Source organism: Podarcis tiliguerta (assembly GCF_965153285.1).
Source record: "Podarcis tiliguerta genome assembly, chromosome: 2".
Lineage (NCBI taxonomy): Eukaryota > Metazoa > Chordata > Lepidosauria > Squamata > Lacertidae > Podarcis > Podarcis tiliguerta.
Genome location: NC_139535.1, coordinates 52,870,103 through 52,897,160, shown reverse-complemented (window position 1 = coordinate 52,897,160; position 27,058 = coordinate 52,870,103). Strand labels below are relative to the sequence as shown.

The following is a 27,058-nucleotide window of genomic DNA, read 5'->3' as shown; positions in this document are numbered from 1 at the left end:
ACACACACAAATATAAATAACCTTGAAGGTTTTCCTAAATCAGTGGAAGGTGGAAGGGAAAACCTCTAGATCCTCAGCTTCACTATATTTTAAGTGCAGAGTGTGAAAATTTAATCCTATAGTGACTAACATTTAATAAATCATGGGGTGGGTGGGTGAAAAACCTGATCCCTGTTGGAGACGTCTCACTCATTCCCCTCTCCCTGCCATAGGTCAGCCCTTTTTCTCTTCGATCTGTCTGAAAGTAGCTGTGGTAAGTCATCTTGGAGGCAGCTTATCTCTTGTCCCTCCATGTAGCGCCTTTCCTTCCCATATTCCTCCAACAATGGTGGTGGTGGGGTGTACCTGTAGCTTCTCAGTCACTTGGAGCCCTGGGTGGATTTCCTGACAGTGACAAATGTTTGCACAGTTGGTCAGGGCTATCACATTCAAATATGGCAAGGATTCTTTGTTGTAACTTCGCAAATGGACGCATTTCAGCAGAAACAACTTTTCCTGCCTTAGTACTGCAAAGAAAGAACAACAGTGACTGCCAAATTTACAATCTGTGTGTATGTGCAAGCCAGAAGAGCCTAGTCTTCCATGGAATTCTGCAGCCCAGCAGAATCTGTTTTGCAGCTTAGTTTGCCTTTTGTAAAGGAGCTTAAAAATATGGCCTTCTAATGTTTCAGCAATCAGACATGTGGTTTGCATGGCCGGATTTAGGTTTGATGAGGCCCTAAGCTACTGAAGGTAATGGTGCCCTTTATATGTCCAGCTGTCCTTTGTCAACAACAGATTGTCGCTGTTTTTTATGTTGAATATATGCTATATGGTAATTTATGGACCTAATAGGTCCATACACAACGCAAAACGCTGTTGCTGTATGTAGGTTTTATTTTATTTGGGGTTTTTTCTTATATTTTGGAAATGTACATCCAGAATTTTTTTCTTTAATTTTTTTTTGGGGGCCCCAAGAGAGTGGGGCCCTAAGCTATAGCTTGTTTAGCTTATACATAAATCTGACACTGCCTTTACAGGTTACTAGCTTCAAACTTACTTTGCTTTCCAAAGATGTCTATAGTTTCTTCAGTCACTATTGCTCCTTTCTTATATGTTTTATTTTTTTCAAAATGTGAGTAAAGAAGCGTTGTCAGAAGAAACCTCAGAGGTAAATTTACAGGGACTTTTCAGAAAAGGAATTCAGATCATCCACTGTTAATGTTTTTCCAATTTCATCAGCTGGAGACTTTTGGCCAATTGCTTTTATGAGATTAAAGTATTCTTTGCATATGCAACTCCTCTTTGATGGGTCTGTATGCCCTGATACTGCATTGTATCTGTGGTTGCAGAGTTGCTGTCCTCAGATTCCGAGGCTGTTTCCTCTCCCCGGCTCAGCCCTGACGGAACTCGCCTGCTATACCTTGAGTGCCCTGTATTTGGGCCTCATCGCCAGTGTCTGAAGCTACAGATGGTAAGTGTGGCACTTCTGGTAGGTAGTTGCTTGGAAGAGAAGGGACTGTGGGTGCAGGCAAGTCATAATAGCAAAGGAACTGTGGAATTTGAAATGAGTATGCAACAACAACAACAAGCATTTAGAGAGTAGAAAAGCTGAGTTCAACATGGCCTTATTATAAAAAGTTAAAATGATATAGTTCTTAAATGCAACTAATTCTGATTGCAGAATTAAAACATTGTAGAATTTAGCATTTATTGAAAGATGCTGGAAGGGAAATTAGCTTGGAATCGACTACTGAAAAGATGCAGAGCAACTGGTCTGTGGGATGCAGTGGAGGAGGAGTGTGAAGTTTGCTGCTTTGTATTCATTACCTGATTTTTCCCCCTCCTGCTTAGCTCAATTGGCAAACTAAGCTCACATCTACAGTGGTGGACGTAGTCAGGACTGCCACATCTGGTAAGTCTCAATTTCAGAGACAGAGCATGCAAAATTAGAGTTGCTTTTTTATCGCCTTGCCTCTTTAGTTCATACATGTCCTACTACCCAGCTCCTGCTACCACATACAAAAAGAATGCTAAGGCTTGCTTTTGTTACCCAAAAATGGAGAGTCCTGCAGTCAGCCATATGCCTCCATATACACCGTATTCCACGCACTGTCTTTTTATAATATCTGTTTGATGCTGTTCTCCAACATTTCTCCAAAGCTCCAGACTTCAGCCATGTTTTACTTTAACCATTTTCTCCCTTTTCAGGGTTTTTTGGGATTTACTCAGGGGCACTGCCTCTGCTTTGTTGGGCTGCTGACAACCATAGAGTCCTGCTTAGCACTCCTCAAAGGAGTAGAAAGGTATGCTGAGACCAGAACGGAAGACTTCGGGGTGTGAATGTATGCAAATGCTTTCCACCAGTCCTGAGAATTTGCAGGATGTATAGGAAGATGTTCAGGTTTATGTAGTGTGAATGCAAAACAATTGGCTTCAGAGAAAGTGTGTGTGTGTGTGTGTGTGTGTGTGTTTTCATATATTTGTCTTCCACCAATAACCTCAGAACAGAGCTTTAAGACTCACAACAATCCCTATGATGCTGGTTGGGTTTCAATATTGTCGTGACCTGCTCAGTGAGCTTTGTATTTAAACAGGGATTTGATCTTGGCTTCTCCATGTCCTAATAAAGCACTTTTGCCACTCAGATACACATTTCAGAAATGTAAGAGCCAAGCTTTAATTACAGCTGGGGAACGTGAACCATGGGTACTGAACCTGAAAAGGCTCATAAGGGTGTAAAAGGTATCTGTTGGAAATCAGAGATGAAGAAACTGTGATTGAGAAGCTGGCTGGCATACAGGAGGCCTCAAGGCAGCAGTGGCTTTACTTCCCTCACTGCCTTAGACAGACAGGAGCATGGGATCAAACTTGGAACTAATTTGCCAGTTCCTGAGCGTCCTCCCCAGTTCCTTCCCTGCCTTACCTAGGAACTGAGCCCCTAGTCTTTCTCTAGTCTTGGATTACTTCAGAGGCAGCAAAAGTTGTGTCCTCCAGATGCTGCTGGACTCACATCATCCCTGAATACAGTCATAGCTTGGTTCTCAAACGGCTTAGTTGACGAGCAAATCGGCTCCCGGACACCGAAAACCCGGAAGTAAGTATTCCGGTTTTTGAATGTTTTTCAGAAGCTGAACATCCGACACTAATTCCACTTGAGTGCAGGAAGCTCCTGCAGCCAATCGGAAGCTGTGCCTTGGTTCTCAAATGGTTTCAGGAGTCGAATGGACTTCTGGAATGGATTGAGTTCGAGAACCAAGCCATACTAGCTGGGGCTGATGGAAGTTGGAATTAACACTATTTGGAGTGTTACATTTCTTTAAGTGGCTACAGCACATTTCCCCCCAGGATTACACAATAGACTTTGGACATACTGTGGTTCCAATCTGTGTCGTTCCTGCCTCAGAAGGATGTTCTCTGCCTTTCTTGTTCTCTGTGCTTTGACTCTCCATCGGGATACAGAACTGGGGATACAGAACTGGCTTTAGGACCTTGCTAGTTAGTGCAAAGTTTGATCACGTATCCCTGCCTTTGGTGACTGGGTTAACACATAGTTATTTGAAGGGTTCTTGCACACCCACTGACAGGAGCCTTCGTGGTAGGTGGCCAGTGTTCCAAAAATAGAATCATAGAATCATAGAGTTGGAAGAGACCACAAGGGTCATCGAGTCCAACCCACTGCCAAGCAGGAAATATTCTCTGAGATTATGTATGAGTGGGGGGAGGAAAGTGAGAAAAAGCTTTTTTTCCATTATTAAGTTTCCATGGGCTCTTGTAACAGAGCAGTCGCTTTCCCAGCCCTCACTTTCCTTCCTTTATTATCTCTTGCAGGAGCTGCTGGTTGTGGATACTGAGCTGGGGAGTGTGAAGGCTGTTACAGAAGGTACAATCAAATCTTAGCTTGCAAAGTCCAGGGGCCGTATTGTGTTTGCTGAGATCTGTCCCAAAGACCAGGCACATTAATTGAGAAGTCTTCCATATCCTGTGTTTCTGCCCATTTCCGAGATCTCAGGGAAAAGGAAGGGGCTAGAAGGCTACAGCCAAGCTCTTCCACTTCCTGTATGCTGGCTTACATTCTCCACAAGAGGCAGCCACTACTAATCCGTGCCAGATCTAGTTCCCTTGCTTTATAGGGGGTCTTTTTTTTTTGAGGCAAATGACGCTAGAATATTGGTGCTAGGCTACTACTTCTGTTCACTATGTACATATTTTCTATATGTGTATAGAACTGGCCTCAGCTACATTTCACATCCTTCCTTGCTGGGGCCAAAAAGCCTCCTGAGTGTTGCTTGCTTGCTTGTTCTCCTATGAGGCAACCAGCATTGCGTTACATCTGTAGTTGTAACCCATTAATCGTGTGGCACCGAGATGTTTTCCATTGAGATTATGATCCCAATGTGGGGTCCCACTGAGATTGGATATGAATGTGCCCCTGAGATACATCAGTAAAAAGCTCTGGCAGATCCTTCTATGCTGTTCAGAATGAGAAGGAATTCTGTGATCCTATGACTAGGCTTCTTTGCTTTATGCTTCAGCTCCCAGGAGACTCTTTCGGAGAGTTGGGCCTTTCATCACTTGTTCCATTCAGAACATGGTTCCTGTTAGATGTTAGTAGCTGCTCCTTGCTCCCCAGTATTACTTGGGTATGCAACTGCTTCATCTAATCTCATCAATAAAACCAGTTCTCCTCTTTCCGCCTTCCCTATGTGAACATTTGCATTTTAATATCTTAATTTTATTTCATTTTTGAGGATTATGCCCACCCCTTCTCCAGGGAAAGAGCACCGTCCTCCTTTTCTTCTTCTTCTTTGGCGATCACTTGTAGCCGAGTAAGATTGTTTTCAATGAACATTGTTTTAACAGTGAGTCTGTAAGTGATTGTGGAGCCTAATTCTGGATCCACACGTCCTACCGCAGTGGGGACATAGGTTTCTGGGCAGGAGTTGATCATGGTGAGAGTTTGCCAAACATGCCTTCCTCTTAGCATGTTTCTCCCTTTCGTCCTGAGCTCAAGTGTCTTCAAAGCCCATGACACCTTTGGTAAAGGCTGTTCTTCAAATGGAGCACTCACAGGCCACTGTTCACCAGTTGTCGGTGTTTATACTACAGTTTTTCAGATTTGCCTACCTACCTACCCACTCTATTCTCTTTCTCCCCCTTAAAGAGCAGTGTAGCAGGGAGACGTTTTCTCTCAAAGCCAGGTACCCCTCCTTCTCCCCTCCTTCCCAAGTCATAGCTGATCTGTTGAGTCACTGACAGCCCCAATAACTCCTAAGCAGTATTCTCTGTAACCCGTCCCAGGCACTCCAGAAGGTAGCTGGACCCTGCTAGGAATTCAGCAGGACCTCCTGGTGGTGAGCTGCTCATCTCCCAATTGCCCTCCAAGCCTGGTAAGAAACTTACCTTGCAGGTCAAGGTGTGGGTTGCTTCACCCTCCAATCCTCTCCCCATTGTTTCTAGGGGAACCTGATAAAATTGACAGGGGCCGGAGTGAGCTTTCATGCTGTGCTCTTTTCATAATGCTTGTATGTGAATTTTTAGCAAGGCTGTAGCCAAAAATCCCAATGTGAATGTTTCTTTAGTGTGACTATTTAGCTTTGTTCAAACCACAGATATGCCTCTGTAGCCCTCCAGATCTTGTTGGACTCCAACTCCCATCAGCCCCAGTCAGCATGGCCAGTTATCAGGGATGCTGGGATTTGTACTCCAACAACATATGGAGGGTCATAGATTTCCCATTCCTGATTTTCAAATTGGCCTAGTTCACACTGAGCCATGGTTTGTTTGCTAGCAGCAAATCAGTGTGAAACCAAGGTTTATTTCTGGCTTATGAGTAATGGTTTGTTTTATCTGTGGTTGGTGCTATGTCCAAATTCATCAGCCTTACTTAACTATGGTTTATTTGGCCACTTCACCCATATGCTCAACAGGCTACAGAGGAATTGAGAGAACAGCCAGAAAACAAACCAAGCTTTAAAAAGCTGTGGATTATTTGCTCGTATGTGAGATGATATGTGGGTTGTTGAACAAATTGTGGCTAATACAAATTATGGTTTAGCATTACATTTTAATGTGGTCACTGTATATAGCAACACCGAAACAGTAAGCAATGTCATCTTGCGAATACCTTCAGAAAGAAATCTCAGCCTAAGCCCTGGAGCCCATCAACCTTGTGCTTGGAATAAAAGCTCATCCATGGTTTGTGCTAATTGTAGTTAAGACACCATAGGCAAACCATGGTTTTGAGCTGCTTGTTTGCTTTAGTTTTCCTTTTGCTCAGCACTCATTTCTCCTTGAAACAATTGACTCCAGATGTACAGTGGAGCAACATCCATAATTGAAGTTTATGAATTCTGACATAACACAGCAAACTACGGTTTGATATCTTGGTTTGGCAGCTTATCACAAACACTGACTTTTGAAATAATATAAGTTCAGCCATAAAGCAAGCCATGATTTGCACTTACAAACCATGGTTTGGCATGCTAGTTGAATACATCCTTAGTGAAACAAACAGTTGTGTAAATTCCCTTGTGGATTGCAACAAATGCATACTCCATCAAAGATAGATATTTGAGGACAAAGCTAGTGCTATATAGGCTACTTGCAGCGCTAAGAGATCTTGTGCAGCACACTGTTTGGTCCTTCAGGTTAAGTAACAAACTATTATACCTGCTTCGCAGAAGGTAGGAGTGCTCCCCCCTGCAGGATGTGAGCTGGAACTGCAGTGGACGAGTGTGGAGGAAGCCTCTGAACTGCCAGATATGGAATGGAAGATTCTCACAGTACATCCTCCTGTGACTGAGAACAACCAGTACAGTAAGGATGCAGGAACAGGGAGCCTCAGGCCAGGTACTTGACTCACTCTCTCACATGCACTGTTGGTTGTGCTTTACTCTGTACTATGCAGTAAGTTTGTCTTAAGTGGGACTAGGTTTGGCTGTCTGGCATAAGTACAGTTTGTAGGGGGACAGCCTGGCTTATGGGAATGGTCAGGGCTCCTGCATAGGTGAGGTGCATTCTTCATTAATTCATTTGGTGTGTTGTTTTTTTAAAAAAATCTAACTAAAGAGTAATATGAGCTTGGTGTAGAAATTGGGGATAGATTCATCACCTTGCCCTGAGTGCTGGGACAGCCCAAACAGAGTTAAATAGGATGAATGGAATGAAAGAGTTCAGCATTGGGTAGCCTGGATTCTTCATCCATAGTGTCACTGTAATGTTTGAGCTGCAGAGGAAAATTGGGAATGACATTGCACTGATGGTCCTTCGTAACATAAGTTAAAGTCTTAAGGCAGGCACCCCCAAACTTGGCCCTCCAGATGTTTTGGGACTACAGTTCCCATCATCCCTGACCACTGGTCCTGCTAGCTAGGGATGAGTTGTTGTTCCAAAACATCTGGAGGGCCGAGTTTGGGGGTGCCTGTCTTAAGGCCTTCTTTTGCATTTGGGGCCCTGAGCAGAAGGAGGTGCTAGGTGGAGGAGGAGGGGTGCCTGTCAAGCCCTGGGGTTGCAGGTTGACTCCCCCAGGGTAGTGAAGTTTGAAAAATGGCACTCAGCAGCAAATAGCTAACGTGTGGTCTTCTTTGCAGCTGGCCAGGCATTTGAAGCCCTGTTGCTGACTCCTCGGGGGAACAAACGAGGAGAAAATACATTTCCCCTTATTGTTTCTTCACATGGTAAGTCACCACAGCTCTTTTCTGCTGCCTGCCCTGTCAGCTGGCCCCATCCTTCTTTGCTTCCTTCTCGTCGTTCTGTTAGGACCCTATCTAAGGTGATCATTTTACATTTTTCCCTATGAGAGCAGAAATCTTAAGACTGAATTCTGAAATGTAAAGAGGGCATTTCCAACCTGTTGCCTATTTTCTTATTTCCTGAACACAAACTTCTCAGCTGCTGATTGTGAAGGGGGTATATGACAGATTGGTGGTGCCTTGACTTCTCTGAACTCTTTCCCCAAATTGGGAGATGTCTTTTAAAGCTGACATTCTGTTTCCAGGTGGCCCGCATGCTGTCTTTGATGCTTGTTGGCGTCCTAAAATGGCAAGTCTCTGCCAGTTGGGTTTTGCTGTTCTCATGGGTGAGTGCCAGAAGACCCCTGTCTCCCAAACCCACATACACTCCTTGCTGCTGCTCCTGAGGGCTTGGCAAGAGAGTCAGCACATGCATTTTACTGTGTGTCTAACAATCCAGTGTACAGTGTACAGCAAGAAGGATGCCTTGCTGAAAAAGAATAGCCATTTGACTTCTTGAAGGATGTCCTCAGATTTCCAGTTTCCTCTCAGCCCTCCCACCTGCCCCCCTTGAGAAAAAATGCCATGAACAAGCCAGGAAGTTATTTCCAGGTCTGCAGAGCTGAGTTAAACAAGCCGTTTTCTGATTCATTCTTACTCCTTGAGAAATGACTCTGCATGAGAAATACCTCAGCAAGTTTAGTATGCATTGTGACCAAAAGAGGGTGAGATTGTCTTGGTGTGTCCTAGCAGAAGTTGGGAAACAGAACAAGAAATTCCCTGTCAAATGGCCCTGAAGGGGTTCTATGTGTGTGAGAAGACAATGGAGCCTCATTTGACCTAAAGCTAAGGGTATGCAGAGGCAGAATTTTATGTACTCTGCAACCCAGGCAGTGGCTTGCAGTTCAGTTTCTAGGCAGCACTTAATCCAGTTTCCTGCTTCAAATATTGTGGCGAACTGTGATTTACCTGGAAACCAGGAAATCCGCTCTCAAGCCAGACGTGCCAGGAGTAGAGAAGCACTTGAGGTGAGTGCTTGTTTCCATTCCAACAAATCCGTTTATTGTAATGGCAACATTATGTCTAAACTGGACCAACAATATCCAGTAATTGTGCCATAGGAAATTGAAAGCAGAATATTGTCTTGCATGTGGTTTGTAACACTTCATATTCAAACATAAGTGTTCCCTGCGCTGCATGTTCCCTGTGCCAAGCACACCTCAGGGGAGCAGGAAAGCCCTGAATGTCCCTTGAGGACATAACAACTCACACTTTGCTTTGCCTTTTTTCTGGACAGTAAATTACAGAGGTTCCCTGGGCTTTGGGCAAGCCAGCATTGAGTCTCTAATCTCCCATGTGGGAGTGCAAGATGTGGAGGACACACAGGTCAGCCCCTTTCCTTTCTTTCCCCATTCCCTAGGGTAAGGCCAAGCTTTGACGATAAAAGAACAAAGGATGATAATGGCACTGAGTATCAGTTTGCCCTGCTTATAATAGCAGGCAACCCATTTCCCCTTTAGCAGCTGGTGGGGCTGCATTGGTGGGGCTCTGTCGCTGTCTTGGCTTCCCAACACCATGGGCTGCTGCAGCTTATTGAAGGCTGAGGGGTAAGGAGTTCAGCGCATAGTGGCAGAGTCATTGAATGGGCTCACAGTGCACCATGCTATGGGGTGGGAAGGAGAGGTAATCGCAAAGCCCACCTAAAATTATCTATAGGCTCTGCACACATGAAGACTGTTCCTTCTGTTCAACCCCCTTCTTCCTTTCATCTCAGCAGCTTGTGAGAGATCATGGCAAAGCCATACCTGCCAGCTTGACTGATGGCATAGATCTTCTTGGTCAAGTGTGAGATATGTTTTTGAACAGCAGAACTCCTGGACCTTGAGCCCAGGGGCGCTAATGGGACAGCTCCATGCAGAGAAATCTGTAGACATTTCTCTGCCATCATCCCTCAAGAAGACACCCTCTGCCTTGTGCAGTCAGTTGATCTTCACTGAGCTTTGGGGGATGAGGTCAGCTGGGGCCGGGGAATCACATGTGAGAGTAGATATGATAGGCTAAAGGCTCAGGATTGAGGGCTGCCTATCCCACCCCTGTTGGTTGAGCCTTTTTGGAAAGAGGCTTGCACCAGTCCCTGCAAACATACCTGACTTCGACTTATTTTGGCTCTGGCAGCTGGCAGTGAAATTGGCATTACGGACGGAACCTCTGGACCCAGACAGAATTGCTTTGCTGGGAGGGTCTCATGGTGGCTTTGTCTGCTGCCATTTGATTGCCCGATACCCAGAGATGTACAAAGCCTGTGTAGTCAGAAGCCCTGTCATCAACATGGCCACTCTACTGGGGACCTCTGACATCCCAGACTGGTAAGGAACTTCTTCATTTTTTTCTGCCTTGCCCAAGCCATTTTCATTCACCCATCTCTCTGCCATGTCCCCTTCCTGTGTCAGTTTGAGCCAATCTCCCTAATCCTCACTATTCAGGTTGCATTCACCCTCTCTTCTTCTCTGACCCCATTGCCCCACTCAACAAGGCCACTTGTACAGCTATCTGAAAATAGTTTTTTGTTTGGCTCTTTGGTAGAGCTGAGGATTGAGGGCATGATGCTAACGGACTGCATCGTTTCCATAGGAGGTATGCAGTGCTAGGTCTGCCATACTGCTTTGAGAGGATTCCTACTGAGGAAGACCTGACTGCCATGCTGCTCTGCTCCCCTATAATTCATGCTGCAAAGGTAAGAGACAGTTAGTAGAACTGTTCATTGGATGTAGTATGTGTCCCTCTAAGGAGGTGCCATTTTTTGTTGGGTCGTCCCCCAGCCCACCCTTTGTGCCATATGTAGGGCTCTGTGCATTGCCCCAGTTTGGCACCAAAACTGAACTGCTGCTTAATTTGCATTTGCAGTATGGAATTCAGCATCCTGAGAACCCTTATGGCTGAAGACAGACTTGACTGTACATGAAAAATGCTTCCTGATATTTGAGCAGCCAGAAGAAAAGCTAAATAGGATTTCTGGAGTGTGTGTGCATATTCTCATTGTCCTTAATGGCAACAGGGATGCCCTTGACTATATCTATAAATAGCAGAAGCCAAATAGGCATCTAGGTTCCACTGGCTTCATTTGCATGGTCTATATAGTTGCAGGGTTCCAATTTTCTTGTCACAGCATTTTTATTTTTTACTTTAGTGAAAAGGCAGATTTTGGTACTTGGCTCCAGGCAAGAAGCAGGGCCTTGTTTTTGTTAGTCACACACTCCTTCTCCTACAGGTGCACACACCATTACTGATGTATGTGGGTGCCAAGGACCGGCGAGTGTCTCCGTACCAAGCTCTGGAATATTACCATGTGCTGCGAGCCAGAGGTATCCCTGTGCAGTGAGTTCTCATCCTTTGCCTTCCACATATTTGGGTTAGCAATCTTCACACTTTTGCTTGAATGGAATCCCATGCCCGGTAGCTGAGCTATTCTCTTTTCCAGAATGTATTGAAACAATCAGTGTTTGTAGAACACAAGTCTCTCGCAAAACTAATCCAAATCTGAGAGCATGCGTACTTTGAGGAGTGTGTGTGTTCCTTGTGCAATCCTTCTGTTCCCAAAACATGCCAGGACCCTTCTTCCAAGCTTTTCACATTGCATATGCATAACTGCTCTGGTTTCTCCTCAGTGTTGTTCCTTATGTTTGGCCAAGGCCTTCTCTTAAATATGGAGAGTGAACACACCAGGGAATTAAGGTTTCTCTATATTTGACTACAGTACGCTTGGGATCACTGGCTTGGTGGCTGTTGGTGGAATAACACCCTCAGTCACTTCCACTTGATGTTCATGAAGCTTCTGAGCCCTTCCTCGGTTTGCTGCCCCATTCATCTTGAGGTGGTGAGAGTGATTACCTTCACACCCTTCTGGAAAAGTGCATGGAATTGAATGGGGAAGCTAGAAGAGTAATGCTTCTCACTTCCTCCTGTATATGCTTAGACTCAGGTCAGTACCTGAGTGGCTGAATGGTAAGCAGAATAACTAAGAGGAGAGGAAAGAAAGCAATTTGGGAGTCTAGGAGGAGGACAGTGGAGCAACTGGTAGCAGGTGGAGGAAGGAGGCAGAGAGGTGAAAATTGGGTGCTGCAGGAGTCAGTAGAGAAAGAGAATTAAGTGCCAGAGAGCAAAGGCACACACATGTATTTTCAAGTTGAATACAGTAAAATTGACCCTCTTGAAATGACATAATTTATAATATAATTAAGCATCACCAGCATCATTGTGTATGTCTGCATTGATTGAACCATGAAAATGACAGCTCTGGAACTTTCCAGTCCTGCCATGGCACAAAACCACGGATCCAAGGCACAGATCATCCTGGGAAGTCTAGAGGATCAGCTTTAATTCTACTGGATCTGATTTTTACCCAGACCCCATAGGAAAGCGAAGTCTCTCTCTGTGTGTGTCCGTGCATCTGTTGTGAGGGGAAATGATTTGAGAAGGTGACAAGTAGAAAAGAACAACTGGAGGGGGTGGTGCTGATGGCATTCTCTCATAATTCCCAATGTTCCCAGAGGACCAAAAAGGTTGGTGACTCCTGAGCTATGCCATCCTTTCCTCCTTTTGCCCATTGTGTCCTGCCTAAATGAGGCTTCTTATCAGGAGAAGCAGCAAGCTAACCAGTAGATGGTGCTGGTTCTTCAGTATCTACCCTTTCAGTCAAAGGGAAGAAATTCCCTCTATGCAAAGCGTACTAGGTACACTATATTATTGCTACTTTGATCAGTTTTCACTCAGTTAAGCAATTGTCCATACTTTGGATGCTCCTTAAGATCATTTTTTGCATGTCTGTGTGGCATAGTTTCTTTCAAAATTGTAGTATCAGGAAAATGATGCAATATGTAACAGATCTAAAGTTGAACAACTCTGTATCTGGAAAGACTAGCTTCAGCATCTAACTTGCATTACAAAAGAGGCTAAATGGACAGGTACAAGATAATCTGTTAGTGCTAGAAGCACATTATGGAGGACTTCAGCAATAAATATCTGTGGCTGGGTTGCAAGGCATCAATACCAAAGGGAAGTAAGGACTGAACTGAGAGAAGATATGGAAGGATAAAAGAAAACATTTCAGAGTTACTTTTCTATATGGTAGCTGTGTGGAGACATTTTGGTCATAAATAACAGTATAAGGCGGGGGTGGGACTTGGATGAAACTACATTTTATAATCTGTTCTGTTTTTGCTAACCTGTAAAAAAGGCCATGTACAGCTAAAGGAATTGATTTCATATAGTGGGGTTGCCAGCCCACTGCCCACAGGAACCATGGTGCCTGCAAAGACTGTAACTGGTGCTTACAAGCAAGGTCCCCAGACTCTGAGCTTCTTCTTTTTTAAAAAATGAATGTCTCTAACCCTCCTAGAAAGAAGTTATGGAGCAAACTGGGGAGGTACCCTTCTAAATGATTTCTGTAAAATGAGTGAGGCTGGCTTCTCCTGCTTGTCATTGTTTCTAATTATTGAAGTTAGAGTTATGATTGATAAGTGAGTTGTTTGAGCCCCAGGCAGCAGGAATTGCTGGGGTTCTAAAGATCTGCTGTCTCCCTCACCCTTTTAGTGTACCTTTCCTGCTCTGTTTTTCTAGGAGTCCTTGGAATGCCTGGAATCTCCACTATTTGCCCTACTCTTTTTCCCTATCAACCAGGATGCATTTTTCCTGTGTTGATTTTGTCTAAGATCATGTTATTTTCTGCAAATAGTACTACACAGTAAGTGAAGCTAGGTGTTAAAGAATCCCCTCCTCAAATAGCAAATGCAAAACATTGCAATGAACCCTAAGACATTTCTGTAGGTGCGGGAACTGTTGTCCAGGCACTCGTTTAGAATTAATTGTATAGTTAGCTTAAAGTACAATGGTGTACATGTCTTATTCAGAAGTATTTCTCCTTGTGTTACCTGGGGCTAACTCCCAGGTAAGTAGGTGCAGGATGGCAGCCTAGGCTTTGGTTTAGGATTGGCATGGAATAAAACAGGGTTCTTGATCTGTAACTCCGCACTGACTTCCCATGATAAATTTGAGGTATTCTGGTGGACAGGGGAGCAGCAATGACTGTACACACTAATTTTGTGTTACGTGTGTGGCAGCCATTTTGTGACAGGCACCCTCAGCACTCTCAAAATTCAAAATGTGCTCAACTGGTCCAAAGAGGTTGGCAACATCTGTCTTATATGCTTATTTACTACAAAATCATGGTATGCAAAATATTGGGGAAAGGCTCGGATGCCAAACATGACTGAGTGGGAATTGAAAATTTATTAATAGGAAGTAATGGGGAAGCTTACAAGTTATATAGGGGTTAATGAAGGGAAGGAAATGATTAAGAGACTTGTTCAGAACTGGAAAAAGATGTATGTTTTTTATTGGTATAATAAGGCACATACTTCAGGAACTTTACATTTTTTTACTTGACATGCTGTAACAAGAAACAGGTAGTGAAGTGCAAAATCAAAGTATGGATGTACTATATAGCGTGGAAGTGTTGCGTAGCCTAGTTATGTTATTAAACTTGATATGCATATGCGTTGCATTCCTAAGTAAATTCCAAATGGCGGCTGCAGTACACAGTGGAAACCATAGTTTGTTTTCGGTTGCACTATTATGCCTACAAAGTAGGTTGCAAACTTTCAAATCTTGTATGTTCTTTCTCAGACATAGCTGTTTAGAGGAAGTCTTTTTTTAAAGACTGTGTTCCGTTTCTTCTAGAAGTCCGTCTCTTCTAACTCCAGACTGTCTTCTCAACCACCCTAACTCTAACTAACTCACTTCCCTTGGGTTCCCATTGGTTAGTCATTTTACAATTAGTTAACCCTTTCCTTATGAACCCAGTATGATGTCACACACCTAGGAGGGCAAACACCACAAGGATGCAGTAGGTGGGCACAGCATTTGCTAAAGAAATGATTTTTAGAAGTCCAAAGCAATACATAGAATTATCACGACTATACAAGCATTTCATCTGTTTCTTCTTTTCATATGTGTCAATTGCTGCAATGTCAGTATTTCAAAAACAATTTTTTTAAAAAAATTAATTTTTATTAACAGGCCAATCACATCACATTATCCAAATCACATTAGTTCCAAATTATACAGCTAAATTTTAAATTTTGTTGGGGGTACCCATACATCAAGCTCCACACAAGTCCAAAACTCTGAACGAGTCCAAACATCACTTATATTAATGCTTTAATTAGATATTTCTATCCAGTTCAATCCAGATAGTCCTTTATTACTTTCTTTCTCTTCTTGTTGTTATCGTATATTCCTTTCTTTGCGATCTCTGATAATTTTCACAAGCAGATTGAAAACAGGCATCCTCTGTGTGGGTTTTGTACTCTCCAAAGATCATATCGCTCGGGGACAGCCTCTGTTCAACACTTCCATAAAATAAAATAAAAATTAATCTTCGGTCTGTCCTTTACTTTTCTCAGGCTTGCCAAATAAATCAAATGAATCAGGAGGCTCTGTCAGGTCAAGCTTGCGTTCCAACATTCCTTCTCTTTCGAACGATCCTGATTCTCCTCCCCCTGTCCTTCTTTCTCCAGCAAGCCTGTCTTGGCGAGACGCCATTTTTTAACTGCGTCATAAAAGTTTTCGTCTTTCTCACCGTTCACCAATCCTCTCTCCTGTTATAATCCATCCCACACAGTTCTTGAATTCCTGCTTGTGATTAATAAAAACACAACGATCTTATTTCTATCTGGGGTGAAGGGTTATTAATATCACATCGTGCAAAGAAAAAAAAGTTTTTTCCTCCACCCCCCCCCCCTTCATTCCAAACATACAGTCTCCTAGTGGTGATTCATCAGAAGATTTACTTATCCATCCGTCACTCCCGGTCACAGAGATCCATTAATAAGCAGTCTTATCTCTCGAGCATTACTTGATGTATATGCTTCAGCTTCATTCCAATCGTATGTTTCCAATTATAATTCCGAGCTGAAGCAACCAGCACACGCTAATTGGAATCGGCGTCAGGAAGATCTGACTTCACCGAGGGCTCGTGCCAAGTGTTCAGCACCCCCATCTCTCGGATCAGGGGGTGCATTGTGAACACCGCTGGCAAGACAGTGCCCCCATCTCCTGGGGGGGGGGGGTAGGAAGACTGCATACTTCCCATAGCAGCCCCTTAATTACCTCGTATGGGTCAGAGAGATGTTATTGTCGGCCATCTTCCAACATGCTACCTGGTGGCCCCCCTGTATTTCAAAAACAATTTGTAGATGTCCTAATAGTCTGAAAACCTAAAGGTCCACAGTTGTGAGTTTGCATTAACCACAGTTTGAAAACAGTGACCCAGTGTTGTTACCTATGCATCATTTCAAAGATAGAGTATTATATGTTTAAAATGCCGTTACAAAGTGTTCAAGATTCACAGGGGGCACTATTGGATTGTTGTTTTATTTTTATTAGGTATTTTGTGGTTTTATATCTTGATTTTATTCTGTGAACCGCCCTGAGACCCCCAGGTATAGGGTGGTATATAAATTCAATTAATAATAATAATAATAATAATAATAATAATAATAATAATAGAATCATTCAGTCAACCAGTGCTAGGATAAAGTTCTCTTTAAGGTGGATGAAATGTTGAGGATCAGATTAAATTTGAGGTTTGCTTGCTTGCTGACTGGAAACTGTGGGAAGCAAAAGATTGAAGCCACCTGTCACCATACCATAGTCCCAGTCCAGCTTCCCCATGCCCTTCAGTGTCAGCTCTTTACCTTAAAAAAACACACACACACACCAAAAAAAGCAACCTAGGGCAAACTACATGACAATTATGACATTTAAGATACCTGTGATATTTTTTAAAGCTTTGCTCCTGAAAGAATCTGGGTAGCTGCCTGCTTGAGTTTGGGATTAACAAATACCAGGAGGATACCGTGAGCAGAGGGGCACATTAGCTGCACCACTGAACACATTATTGAACCAAATCTCTGTTCTGATTTTTCAAAGTATCGAAATACATTCAATAGGTGTGCCATGTAAAAAGCGACATAAATGATCAGGAAGGAGAGCACTGTCCCAGCTGCCTTGATATGAGCTTCTGTTTGGCGGCTCCTGAAACTGGCTCCTTTACCTGTCATATTGCAGATATGTCTGCAGAGCGAGGCTACAACCATGATGGAGCAAAGTAAAGTCACAAGAAGGGGACAGCTTGAACCAGTAATTAAAAAGAAGAGTTGTAAAGAACTGCCACTTTCTATCCATGAGTATCCTTGAGTCATGTTTGTTACGTTGGCTGTTGTGGTGTTCTGATGTTGCACTGAAAGATTATGAAATGCATAGGCAGAAAGGAGCGAGGAGGCAGCTAGAGATACTGCAAGAAGCCAGGGCACCAGGTGTGATATCCTCAGCTTGCACCAAAGGAAGAGGGAGTGGGTGCTGTTCACTATCTTGATGCAATAGAAGACGCAGAACCAGGCAAGGAGCCAGTATCGGAAGAATATGACACAGATTGCAAAGGCATTCATCATTCTCATCATTATGTGGTTGAACTCCAGCTTTAAGTAGTAATTGATTATTGGTGAAATCATCAAAACTGTGGCACAGATACTAGACGTTCCCATGGACAGAAGAAGTTGTTCCTTGGCATCGAGGGTTCTGCATTTAGCCCATTCAGCAACCATCACTGCAGTTATAAAGCTATTGGAGATGAACCCACAGAGGGCCATGTCAATTACAACCACCAGAAAGGCAATGATTTGGGAAGAAGGCATATTTCCGGATTCTTGCAGATTGCTATATAGGTAGTCGTTTGCCAGCCAAAGTTGTTGAGTTCAAATGGAGGATGCAAGTGTGGTAGCAGATCAGCGACATGCTTTTTAATGCATTGGGAACTATGCAAATGAACTGTGCGTCAAACTACCAATTTCCATAATTCTTTTATCTGGGGTAGTGGTGTTGATACTAACTATATAGAAGGGCTTCCTGTCACACAACTTTGTATGTATCAGGATTGCTGCTTCAATTTGGTGTTTATGTGAATAAGAAAGTTAGCCATAGGCAACCCCTTTGTGGCCCAGATTTTACTGCTCACTTAAAGAATAACAGGAGCTGGAAATACCGCTGTTGAAACAAGGAATAATCCGCCTCCGTAAACCACATTTGGAAGATGTTAGCTGGCTTGCTTACCCTCAGGTCCCCCTCATTTTGGTTTCCAGGAACTTCACAGCCAATTCTTATATTTGCTCCCAGATCATAAGCAAATTCTCAGGCCCCAAACCAAACCAAAAGCTTGTACAGCCCTTGTCAGTGCAGTTTACCTTCCTAGTTCCTAGTTGCTCATCTCCTCACACGCTCCCCCGAAATATTGTTTCTTCTTCATGATAAGATGCACAATGGACGAGGCAAGCTAGAAACCAGCATGGGACTTTTTTAAGCTTTACCAGAAGCATTTCTACTTAGTTGGAGTAGTGTATAGTTAAACTAAGGAAGCATATATTTTGGTGACCAGTTCTCAGCTGACTTACTGAATATGCTGAATGCCTATTGATCAACCTCAACCCTGCACTGTCCCGTAGGACACGCAAAATGTGAAACAAGCTTTTAATACTATCAGGTGCTTTCATTTCTTCTTTTTAGTTTTTGCCAAAGGGCCTCAATACTTGTCATCCTGAGTAAAGAAATTTACAGTGCCCAAGGATGCTGTCCATGCCAAGATCTTATACTTATACTGAGTCAACAGACACAGTCCAACTCAGTTTATTTATTGGCAGTTTTTCTCACCCACCATTCACTGAATATGTCTACTTGAAAGTTAATCCTATTACGTTATATGGGCTTATTCTTAGGTGGGCGTACATAGACATCTAGGTAATTGATGTGTTTATCTTTCAGATTATGATAGGCTTTTTTTATTCTTTTGTGCAGGAAGGAGAAACCTATAGCCTCCAGATGTTTCTGAGCTACAGATCCCACCAACTAGCTTTGTTCAGGGGTGATGGGAGGTGTAACTCAGCAATATCTGGAGGCTCACCACACCTGCTTAAAAAGCACTTAGGTTTGTTTACAACTATTTACCGAAAGTGAAATGTAAATATGGGTCCCTGATAAAGTACAGTGGTAACTATATCCATTCTTTATTTGCATTCCTGTAATTGCCGCTGGGGATTAAGTAGACTTAAGGTGACAGCAGATCATCTATTAACTATGAAAATATTGTTAGGGAAATGTAATGGATATAATATCCCTGTTTACGCTGGATTCATCTATTTCAAAAAAGAGAGCCTTCAATACAATCGAAACCTGGGCTATACAGTGGGTGATACAAAACTGCAGATTTGACAGCAGATATAACCAGCTATTGCAAGAAAATAGTAAATAAGGCAACAGCAACATATCATCTCCATGTGAAGACCCACCCAGTACCTTTAAAAAGAGGCCTAAGGCAAGAAGTTAGCTTACCACCTAAACTACACTCACCTAAGCTATTTACATTCACCTTGGAAGGTGTATTAAAAGCTGCAGTGGTAAAAAAAAAAAAAAGGAATCTGTGTTAACAGAAGATATCTAAATTTTCTATGATATGCAGGTGTTGTAATAATGAAAAGTTGACAAGAACTACAAGAAATGCTGGAATAACTGAACAAAGAATCAAATGAAAAATAAAAATATTTCTTTAGACTCAAAAGCTAAAGTGTTCAATACAGTGGTACCTCAGGTTAAGAACTTAATTTGTTCCGGAGGTCCGTTCTTAACCTGAAACTCTTCTTAACCTGAGATACCACTTTAGCTAATGGGGCCTCCCACTGCCGCCACATGATTTCTGTTCTCATCCTGAAGCAAAGTTCTTAACCTGAGGTACTATTTCTGGGTTAGCGGAGTCTGTAACCCGAAGCGTCTGTAACCCGATGTACCACTGTATGTGCATATTAGCTGTGATGTGTTATGAAGAACTGGACACAAAAAGAAACATGAAAATTTAAAGAATAATACAACATGCCACGGGACTCACAATGTTAGGAATATCATTAAAAGTTAGAAAAACTAATAATTGGGTACAAAAAAGACTGAAAGTTGTGGTTGTAATGGAAAAGGCCATGAAGCTAAAGTGGGCAGGTCATGTGGCCAGAGACTATTCAGGCCAATGGAATAAAGCAGTGTTAGTATGGTGACCCTACAGACCACCTATGTTCTCTAAGAAACCAGAAATATTTCTTTTAGGCATAATGACATCTGATATTAAAAACAAAATAAGACCACAGTCCATGTATGCAATCACCACCGCCAGGAATCTAATAGCCAGAAATTGGAAAAGGGAAACACCACCAACCAAGACAGAATGGCAAGCAAAACTGGTAGAATATCTAATGTTAGCGGAAAAAATGGAACCAGTGAGAGGAGCCTCAGAAAAGGAGGTAGACAAAGAATGGAAAATGGCGAGAGAATATCTCCAAGGATACTGCAATAGTAGAGGCTTTCTGACATTAGAAGAATGAGTAACAACATATGGTATTAATACAAAAAACAATAATAACGAAATTAAATTATGGATATAAGTAGGAAGACGGTGTTTGGATCTAATGGTTACAGCAGGAAGAGTATTATGGACTTAATCGGAAGTGTTCACATTTCTTTTTATTTCTGTTTGTTTCACTGTATATAGGCATGTTAAATTATATGTAGGTAGCTACGATTAATTGAACTGGAACGTAGATTTGAGCAGTTTGTAAACTGAAATGCTACTTTTTTCCTTTATGGGAAATCCTTTGCTATTTGTATTTTCTTTCTGATTATTATTTTCTTTGTTTATAAACTCAATAAAGATAATTTTTTAAAAAAAGACCTATGTGATGGTTGGACCATCCAAAACTAACAGCAGAGCTTATGTGGATGCAGGAAGCAAACAACAGAAAGTGATGGAGAGAACCTGAAGAGGGGTATATCCAAAGATCAGTGGAGGTGAGGAACAAGTTTAAGGATTAAAATTCTACAAGGCAGGCTTAAGCAGTACGTGGACTGAGAACACCCAGAAGTGCAGGCTGCATTTCGAAGGGGCAGAGGAACCGGAGACCAAATCGCAAACATGTGCTGGATTATGGAGAAAGCTAGAGAGTTCCAGAAAAACATCTACTTTTGCTTCATTGACTATGCAAAAGCATTTGACTGTGTCGACCACAGCAAACTATGGCAAGTTCTTAAAGAAATGGGAGTGCCTGATCAGCTCATCTGTCTCCTGAAAAATCTCTATGTGGGACACAAAGCAACTGGATATGGTATACCGGTAACTGATTAGTTCAAAATTGGGAAAAGAGCACGACAAGGCTGTATATTGTCTCCCTCCTTATTTAAGTTATATGCGAAAGGCTGGACTGGATGAATCCCAAGCCGGAATTAAGATTGCTGGAAGAAATATCAACAACCACTGTTTGAGTACCAGGCAGCAGGAATTGCTGGGGTTCTAAAGATCTGCTGTCTCCCTCACCCTTTTACTGTACCTTTCCTGCTCTGTTTTTCTAGGAGTCCTTGGAATGCCTGGAATCTCCACTATTTGCCCTACTCTTTTTCCCTATCAACCAGGATGCATTTTTCCTGTGTTGATTTTGTCTAAGATCATGCTATTTTCTGCAAATAGTACTACACAGTAAGTGAAGCTAGGTGTTAAAGAATCCCCTCCTCAAATAGCAAATGCAAAACATTGCAATGAACCTTAAGACATTTCTATAGGTGCGGGAACTGTTGTCCAGGCACTCGTTTAGAACAGGCACTCGTTTAGAATTAATTGTATAGTTAGCTTAAAGTACAATGGTGTACATGTCTTATTCAGAAGTATTTCTTCTTGTGTTTAATGGGGCTAACTCCCAGGTAAGTAGGTGCAGGATGGCAGCCTAGGCTTTGGTTTAGGATTGGCATGGAATAAAACAGGGTTCTTGATTTGTAACTCCGCACTGACTTCCCATGATAAATTTGAGGTATTCTGGTGGACAGGGGAGCAGCAATGACTGTACACACTAATTTTGTGTTACGTGTGTGGCAGCCATTTTGTGACAGGCACCCTCAGCACTCTCAAAATTCAAAATGTGCTCAACTGGTCCAAAGAGGTTGGCCACCCCTGTCTTATATGCTTATTTACTACAAAATCATGGTATGCAAAATATTGGGGAAAGGCTCGGATGCCAAACATGACTGAGTGGGAATTGAAAAATTATTAATAGGAAGTAATGGGGAAGCTTACAAGTTATATAGGGGTTAATGAAGGGAAGGAAATGATTAAGAGACTTGTTCAGAACTGGAAAAAGATGTATGTTTTTTATTGGTATAATAAGGCACATACTTCAGGAACTTTACATTTTTTTACTTGACATGCTGTAACAAGAAACAGGTAGTGAAGTGCAAAATCAAAGTATGGATGTACTATATAGCGTGGAAGTGTTGCGTAGCCTAGTTATGTTATTAAACTTGATATGCATATGCGTTGCATTCCTAAGTAAATTCCAAATGGCGGCTGCAGTACACAGTGGAAACCATAGTTTGTTTTCGGTTGCACTATTATGCCTACAAAGTAGGTTGCAAACTTTCAAATCTTGTATGTTCTTTCTCAGACATAGCTGTTTAGAGGAAGTCTTTTTTTAAAGACTGTGTTCCGTTTCTTCTAGAAGTCCGTCTCTTCTAACTCCAGACTGTCTTCTCAACCACCCTAACTCTAACTAACTCACTTCCCTTGGGTTCCCATTGGTTAGTCATTTTACAATTAGTTAACCCTTTCCTTATGAACCCAGTATGATGTCACACACCTAGGAGGGCAAACACCACAAGGATGCAGTAGGTGGGCACAGCATTTGCTAAAGAAATGATTTTTAGAAGTCCAAAGCAATACATAGAATTATCACGACTATACAAGCATTTCATCTGTTTCTTCTTTTCGTATGTGTCAATTGCTGCAATGTCAGTATTTCAAAAACAATTTTTTTAAAAAAATTAATTTTTATTAACAGGCCAATCACATGACATTATCCAAATCACATTAGTTCCAAATTATACAGCCAAATTTAAAATTTTGTTGGGGGTACCCATACATCAAGCTCCGCACGAGTCCAAAACTCTGAACGAGTCCAAACATCACTTATATTAATGCTTTAATTAGATATTTCTATCCAGTTCAATCCAGATAGTCCTTTATTACTTTCTTTCTCTTCTTGTTGTTATCGTATATTCCTTTCTTTGCGATCTCTGATAATTTTCACAAGCAGATTGAAAACAGGCATCCTCTGTGTGGGTTTTGTACTCTCCAAAGATCATATCGCTCGGGGACAGCCTCTGTTCAACACTTCCATAAAATAAAATAAAAATTAATCTTCGGTCTGTCCTTTACTTTTCTCAGGCTTGCCAAATAAATCAAATGAATCAGGAGGCTCTGTCAGGTCAAGCTTGCGTTCCAACATTCCTTCTCTTTCGAACGATCCTGATTCTCCTCCCCCTGTCCTTCTTTCTCCAGCAAGCCTGTCTTGGCAAGACGCCATTTTTTAACTGCGTCATAAAAGTTTTCGTCTTTCTCACCGTTCACCAATCCTCTCTCCTGTTATAATCCATCCCACACAGTTCTTGAATTCCTGCTTGTGATTAATAAAAATGCAACGATCTTATTTCTATCTGGGGTGAAGGATTATTAATATCACATCGTGCAAAGAAAAAAAAAGTTTTTTCCTCCACCCCCCCTTCATTCCAAACATACAGTCTCCTAGTGGTGATTCATCAGAAGATTTACTTATCCACCCGTCACTCCCGGTCACAGAGATCCATTAATCAGCAGTCTTATCTCTCGAGCATTACTTGATGTATGTGCTTCAGCTTCATTCCAATCATATGTTTCCAATTATAATTCCGAGCTGAAGCAACCAGCATGCGCTAATTGGAATCGGCGTCAGGAAGATCTGACTTCACCGAGGGCTCGTGCCAAGTGTTCGGCACCCCCATCTCTCGGATCAGGGGGTGCATTGTGAACACCGCTGGCAAGGCAGCGCCCCCGTCTCCTGGGGGGGTAGGAAGACTGCATACTTCCCATAGCAGCCCCTTAATTACCTCGTATGGGTCAGAGAGATGTTATTATCGGCCATCTTCCAACGCGCTACCTGGTGGCGCCCCTGTATTTCAAAAACAATTTGTAGATGTCCTAATAGTCTGAAAACCTAAAGGTCCACAATTGTGAGTTTGCATTAACCACAGTTTCAAAACAGTGACCCAGTGTTGTTACCTATGCATCATTTCAAAGATAGAGTATTATATGTTTAAAATGCCGTTACAAAGTGTTCAAGATTCACAGGATGATGGGGGGGCACTATTGGATTGTTGTTTTATTTTTATTAGGTATTTTGTGGTTTTATATCTTGATTTTATTCTGTGAACCGCCCTGAGACCCCCAGGTATAGGGTGGTATATAAATTCAATTAATAATAATAATAATAATAATAATAATAATAATGGAATCATTCAGTCAACCAGTGCTAGGATAAAGTTCTCTTTAAGGTGGATGAAATGTTGAGGATCAGATTAAATTTGAGGTTTGCTTGCTTGCTGACTGGAAACTGTGGGAAGCAAAAGATTGAATCCACCTGTCACCATACCATAGTCCCAGTCCAGCTTCCCCATGCCCTTCAGTGTCAGCTCTTTACCTTAAAAAAACACACACACCAAAAAAAGCAACCTAGGGCAAACTACATGACAATTATGACATTTAAGATACCTGTGATATTTTTTAAGGCTTTGCTCCTGAAAGAATCTGGGTAGCTGCCTGCTTGAGTTTGGGATTAACAAACACCAGGAGGATACCGTGAGCAGAGGGGCACATCAGCTGCACCACTGAACACATTATTGAACCAAATCTCTGTTCTGATTTTTCAAAGTATCGAAATGCAATCAATAGGTGTGCTATGTAAAAAGCGACATAAATGATCAGGAAGGAGAGCACTGTCCCAGCTGCCTTGATATGAGCTTCTGTTTGGCGGCTCCTGAAACTGGCTCCTTTACCTGTCATATTGCAGATATGTCTGCAGAGCGAGGCTACAACCATGATGGAGCAAAGTAAAGTCACAAGAAGAGGACAGCTTGAACCAGTAATTAAAAAGAAGAGTTGTAAAGAACTGCCAGTTTCTATCCATGAGTATCCTTGAGTCATGTTTGTTACGTTGGCTGTTGTGGTGTTCTGATGTTGCACTGAGATATTATGAAATGCATAGACAGAAAAGAGCAAGGAGGCAGCTAGGGATACTGCAAGAAGCCAGGGCACCAGGTGTGATATCCTCAGCTTGCACCAAAGGAAGAGGGAGTGGGTGCTGTTCACTATCTTGATGCAATAGAAGACGCAGAACCAGGCAAGGAGCCAGTATCGGAAGAATATGACACAGCTTACAAAGACATGAATCATTCTCATCATTATGTGGTTGAACTCCAACTTTAAGTAGTAAATGATTATTGCTGGAATCATCAAAACTGTGGCACAGATACTGGACGTTCCCATGGACAGAAGAAGTTGTTCCTTGGCATCAAGGGTCCTGCATTTAGCCCATTCAGCAACCATCACTGCAGTTATAAAGCTATTGGAGATGAACCCAGAGAGGGCCATGTCGATTACAACCATCAGAAAGGCAATGATTTGGGAAGAAGGCATTTTTCCGGATTCTTGCAGATTGCTGTATAGGTAGTCGTTTGCCAGCCAAAATTGTTGAGTTCAAATGGAGAGTGCAAATGTGGTAGCAGATCAGCGACATGCTTTTTAATGTATTGGGAACTATGCAAATGAACTGTGTGTCAAACTACCAATTTCCATAATTCTTTTATCTGGGGTAGTGGTGTTGATACTAACTATATAGAAGGGCTTCCTGTCACACAACTTTGTATGTATCAGGATTATTGCTTCAATTTGGTGTTTATGTGAATAAGAAAGTTAGCCATAGGCAACCCCTTTATGGCCCAGATTTTACTGCTCACTTAAAGAATAACAGGAGCTGGAAATACCGCTGTTGAAGCAAGGAATAATCCGCCTCTGTAAACCACATTTGGAAGATGTTAGCTGGCTTGCTTACCCTCAGGTCCCCCTCATTTTGGTTTCCAGGAACTTCACAGCCAATTCTTATATTTGCTCCCAGATCATAAGCAAATTCTCAGGCCCCAAACCAAAAGCTTGTACAGCCCTTGTCAGTGCAGTTTACCTTCCTAGTTCCTAGTTGCTCATCTCCTCACACGCTCCCCCGAAATATTGTTTCTTCTTCATGATAAGATGCACAATGGACAAGGCAAGCTAGAAACCAGCATGGGACAGTCATAGTAGCAAGGCTGGCTCAGAGGCCTATGGTAAAACACTCTTATACTTTTTTAAGCTTTACCAGAAGCATTTCTACTTATTTGGAGTAGTGTATAGTTAAACTACAGAAGCATATATTTTGGTGACCAGTTCTCAGCTGACTTACTGAATATGCTGAATGCCTATTGATGCTTAAATCAACCTCAACCCTGCACTGTCCTGTAGGACACACAAAATGTGAAACAAGCTTTTAATACTATCAGGTGCTTTCATTTCTTCTTTTTAGTTTTTGCCAAAGGGCCTCAATACTTGTCATCCTGAGTAAAGAAATTTACAGTGCTCAAGGATGCTGCCCATGCCAAGATCTTATACTTATACTGAGTCAACAGACACAGTCCAACTCAGTTTATTTATTGGCAGTTTTTATCACCCACCATTCACTGAATGTCTACTTGGAAGTTAATCCTATTACGTTATATGGGCTTATTCTTAGGTGGGCGTACATAGACATCTAGGTAATTGATGTGTTTATCTTTCAGATAACGATAGGCTTTTTTATTTTTTTGTGCAGGAAGGAGAAACCTATGGCCTCCAGATGTTTCTGAGCTACAGATCCCACCAACTAGCTTTGTTCAGGGGTGATGGGAGGTGTAATTCAGCAATATCTGGAGATTCACCACACCTGCTTAAAAAGCACTTAGGTATGTTTACAACTATTTACCGAAAGTGAAATGTAAATATGGGTCCCTGATAAAGCACAGTGGTAACTATATCTATTCTTTATTTGCATTCCTGTAATTGCCGCTGGGGATTAAGTAGACTTAAGGTGACAGCAGATCATCTATTAACTATGAAAATATTGTTAGGGAAATGTAATGGATATAATATCCCTGTTTACGCTGGATTCATCTATTCCAAAAAAGAGAGCCTTCAATACAATCGAAACCTGGGCTATACAGTGAGGGATACAAAACTGCAGATTTGACAGCAGATATAACCAGCTATTGCAAGAAAATAGGAAATAAGGCAACAGCAACATATCATCTCCATGTGAAGACCCACCCAGTACCTTTAA

At 42.2% G+C, this 27,058-nt stretch overlaps 4 protein-coding genes across 4 annotated transcripts in view; 1 reads left to right on the top strand and 3 right to left on the bottom strand.

Moving 5' to 3' along the window:
* Window positions 1-27,058, top strand: part of APEH (acylaminoacyl-peptide hydrolase) — a 66,461-nt gene that overhangs the window by 27,265 nt on the left and 12,138 nt on the right. The window contains exons 32-44 of the mRNA XM_083427002.1: window positions 213-253; window positions 1,332-1,453; window positions 1,834-1,894; window positions 2,191-2,285; window positions 3,811-3,862; window positions 5,281-5,369; window positions 6,663-6,798; window positions 7,572-7,658; window positions 7,979-8,059; window positions 9,010-9,098; window positions 9,888-10,078; window positions 10,344-10,446; window positions 10,981-11,087. Of these exons, the coding sequence (XP_083283128.1) occupies window positions 213-253; window positions 1,332-1,453; window positions 1,834-1,894; window positions 2,191-2,285; window positions 3,811-3,862; window positions 5,281-5,369; window positions 6,663-6,798; window positions 7,572-7,658; window positions 7,979-8,059; window positions 9,010-9,098; window positions 9,888-10,078; window positions 10,344-10,446; window positions 10,981-11,087 (1,254 nt within the window). The remainder of the gene's footprint in view (window positions 1-212; window positions 254-1,331; window positions 1,454-1,833; window positions 1,895-2,190; window positions 2,286-3,810; window positions 3,863-5,280; window positions 5,370-6,662; window positions 6,799-7,571; window positions 7,659-7,978; window positions 8,060-9,009; window positions 9,099-9,887; window positions 10,079-10,343; window positions 10,447-10,980; window positions 11,088-27,058) is intronic.
* The window catches only part of LOC310672389 (taste receptor type 2 member 39-like), a 185,994-nt gene that overhangs the window by 149,350 nt on the left and 9,586 nt on the right, over window positions 1-27,058 (bottom strand). The gene's annotated exons all lie outside the window — the stretch shown is intronic.
* Window positions 16,553-17,958, bottom strand: LOC310672869 (taste receptor type 2 member 7-like; the record flags this gene model as incomplete). The annotated part of the gene is made up of 1 exon (XM_083430522.1): window positions 16,553-17,958. Exon 1 carries the CDS (start codon window positions 17,462-17,464, stop codon window positions 16,553-16,555), a length of 912 nt encoding a protein of 303 aa, XP_083286648.1. The 5' UTR covers window positions 17,465-17,958.
* LOC310672388 (taste receptor type 2 member 40-like) overlaps window positions 24,202-27,058 on the bottom strand; it is a 154,737-nt gene continuing 151,880 nt past the window's right edge. Inside the window, exon 2 of the mRNA XM_083429545.1 lies at window positions 24,202-26,494. Coding sequence (XP_083285671.1) covers window positions 24,439-25,350 — 912 coding nt within the window. The 5' untranslated portion in view covers window positions 25,351-26,494 and the 3' untranslated portion in view covers window positions 24,202-24,438. The remainder of the gene's footprint in view (window positions 26,495-27,058) is intronic.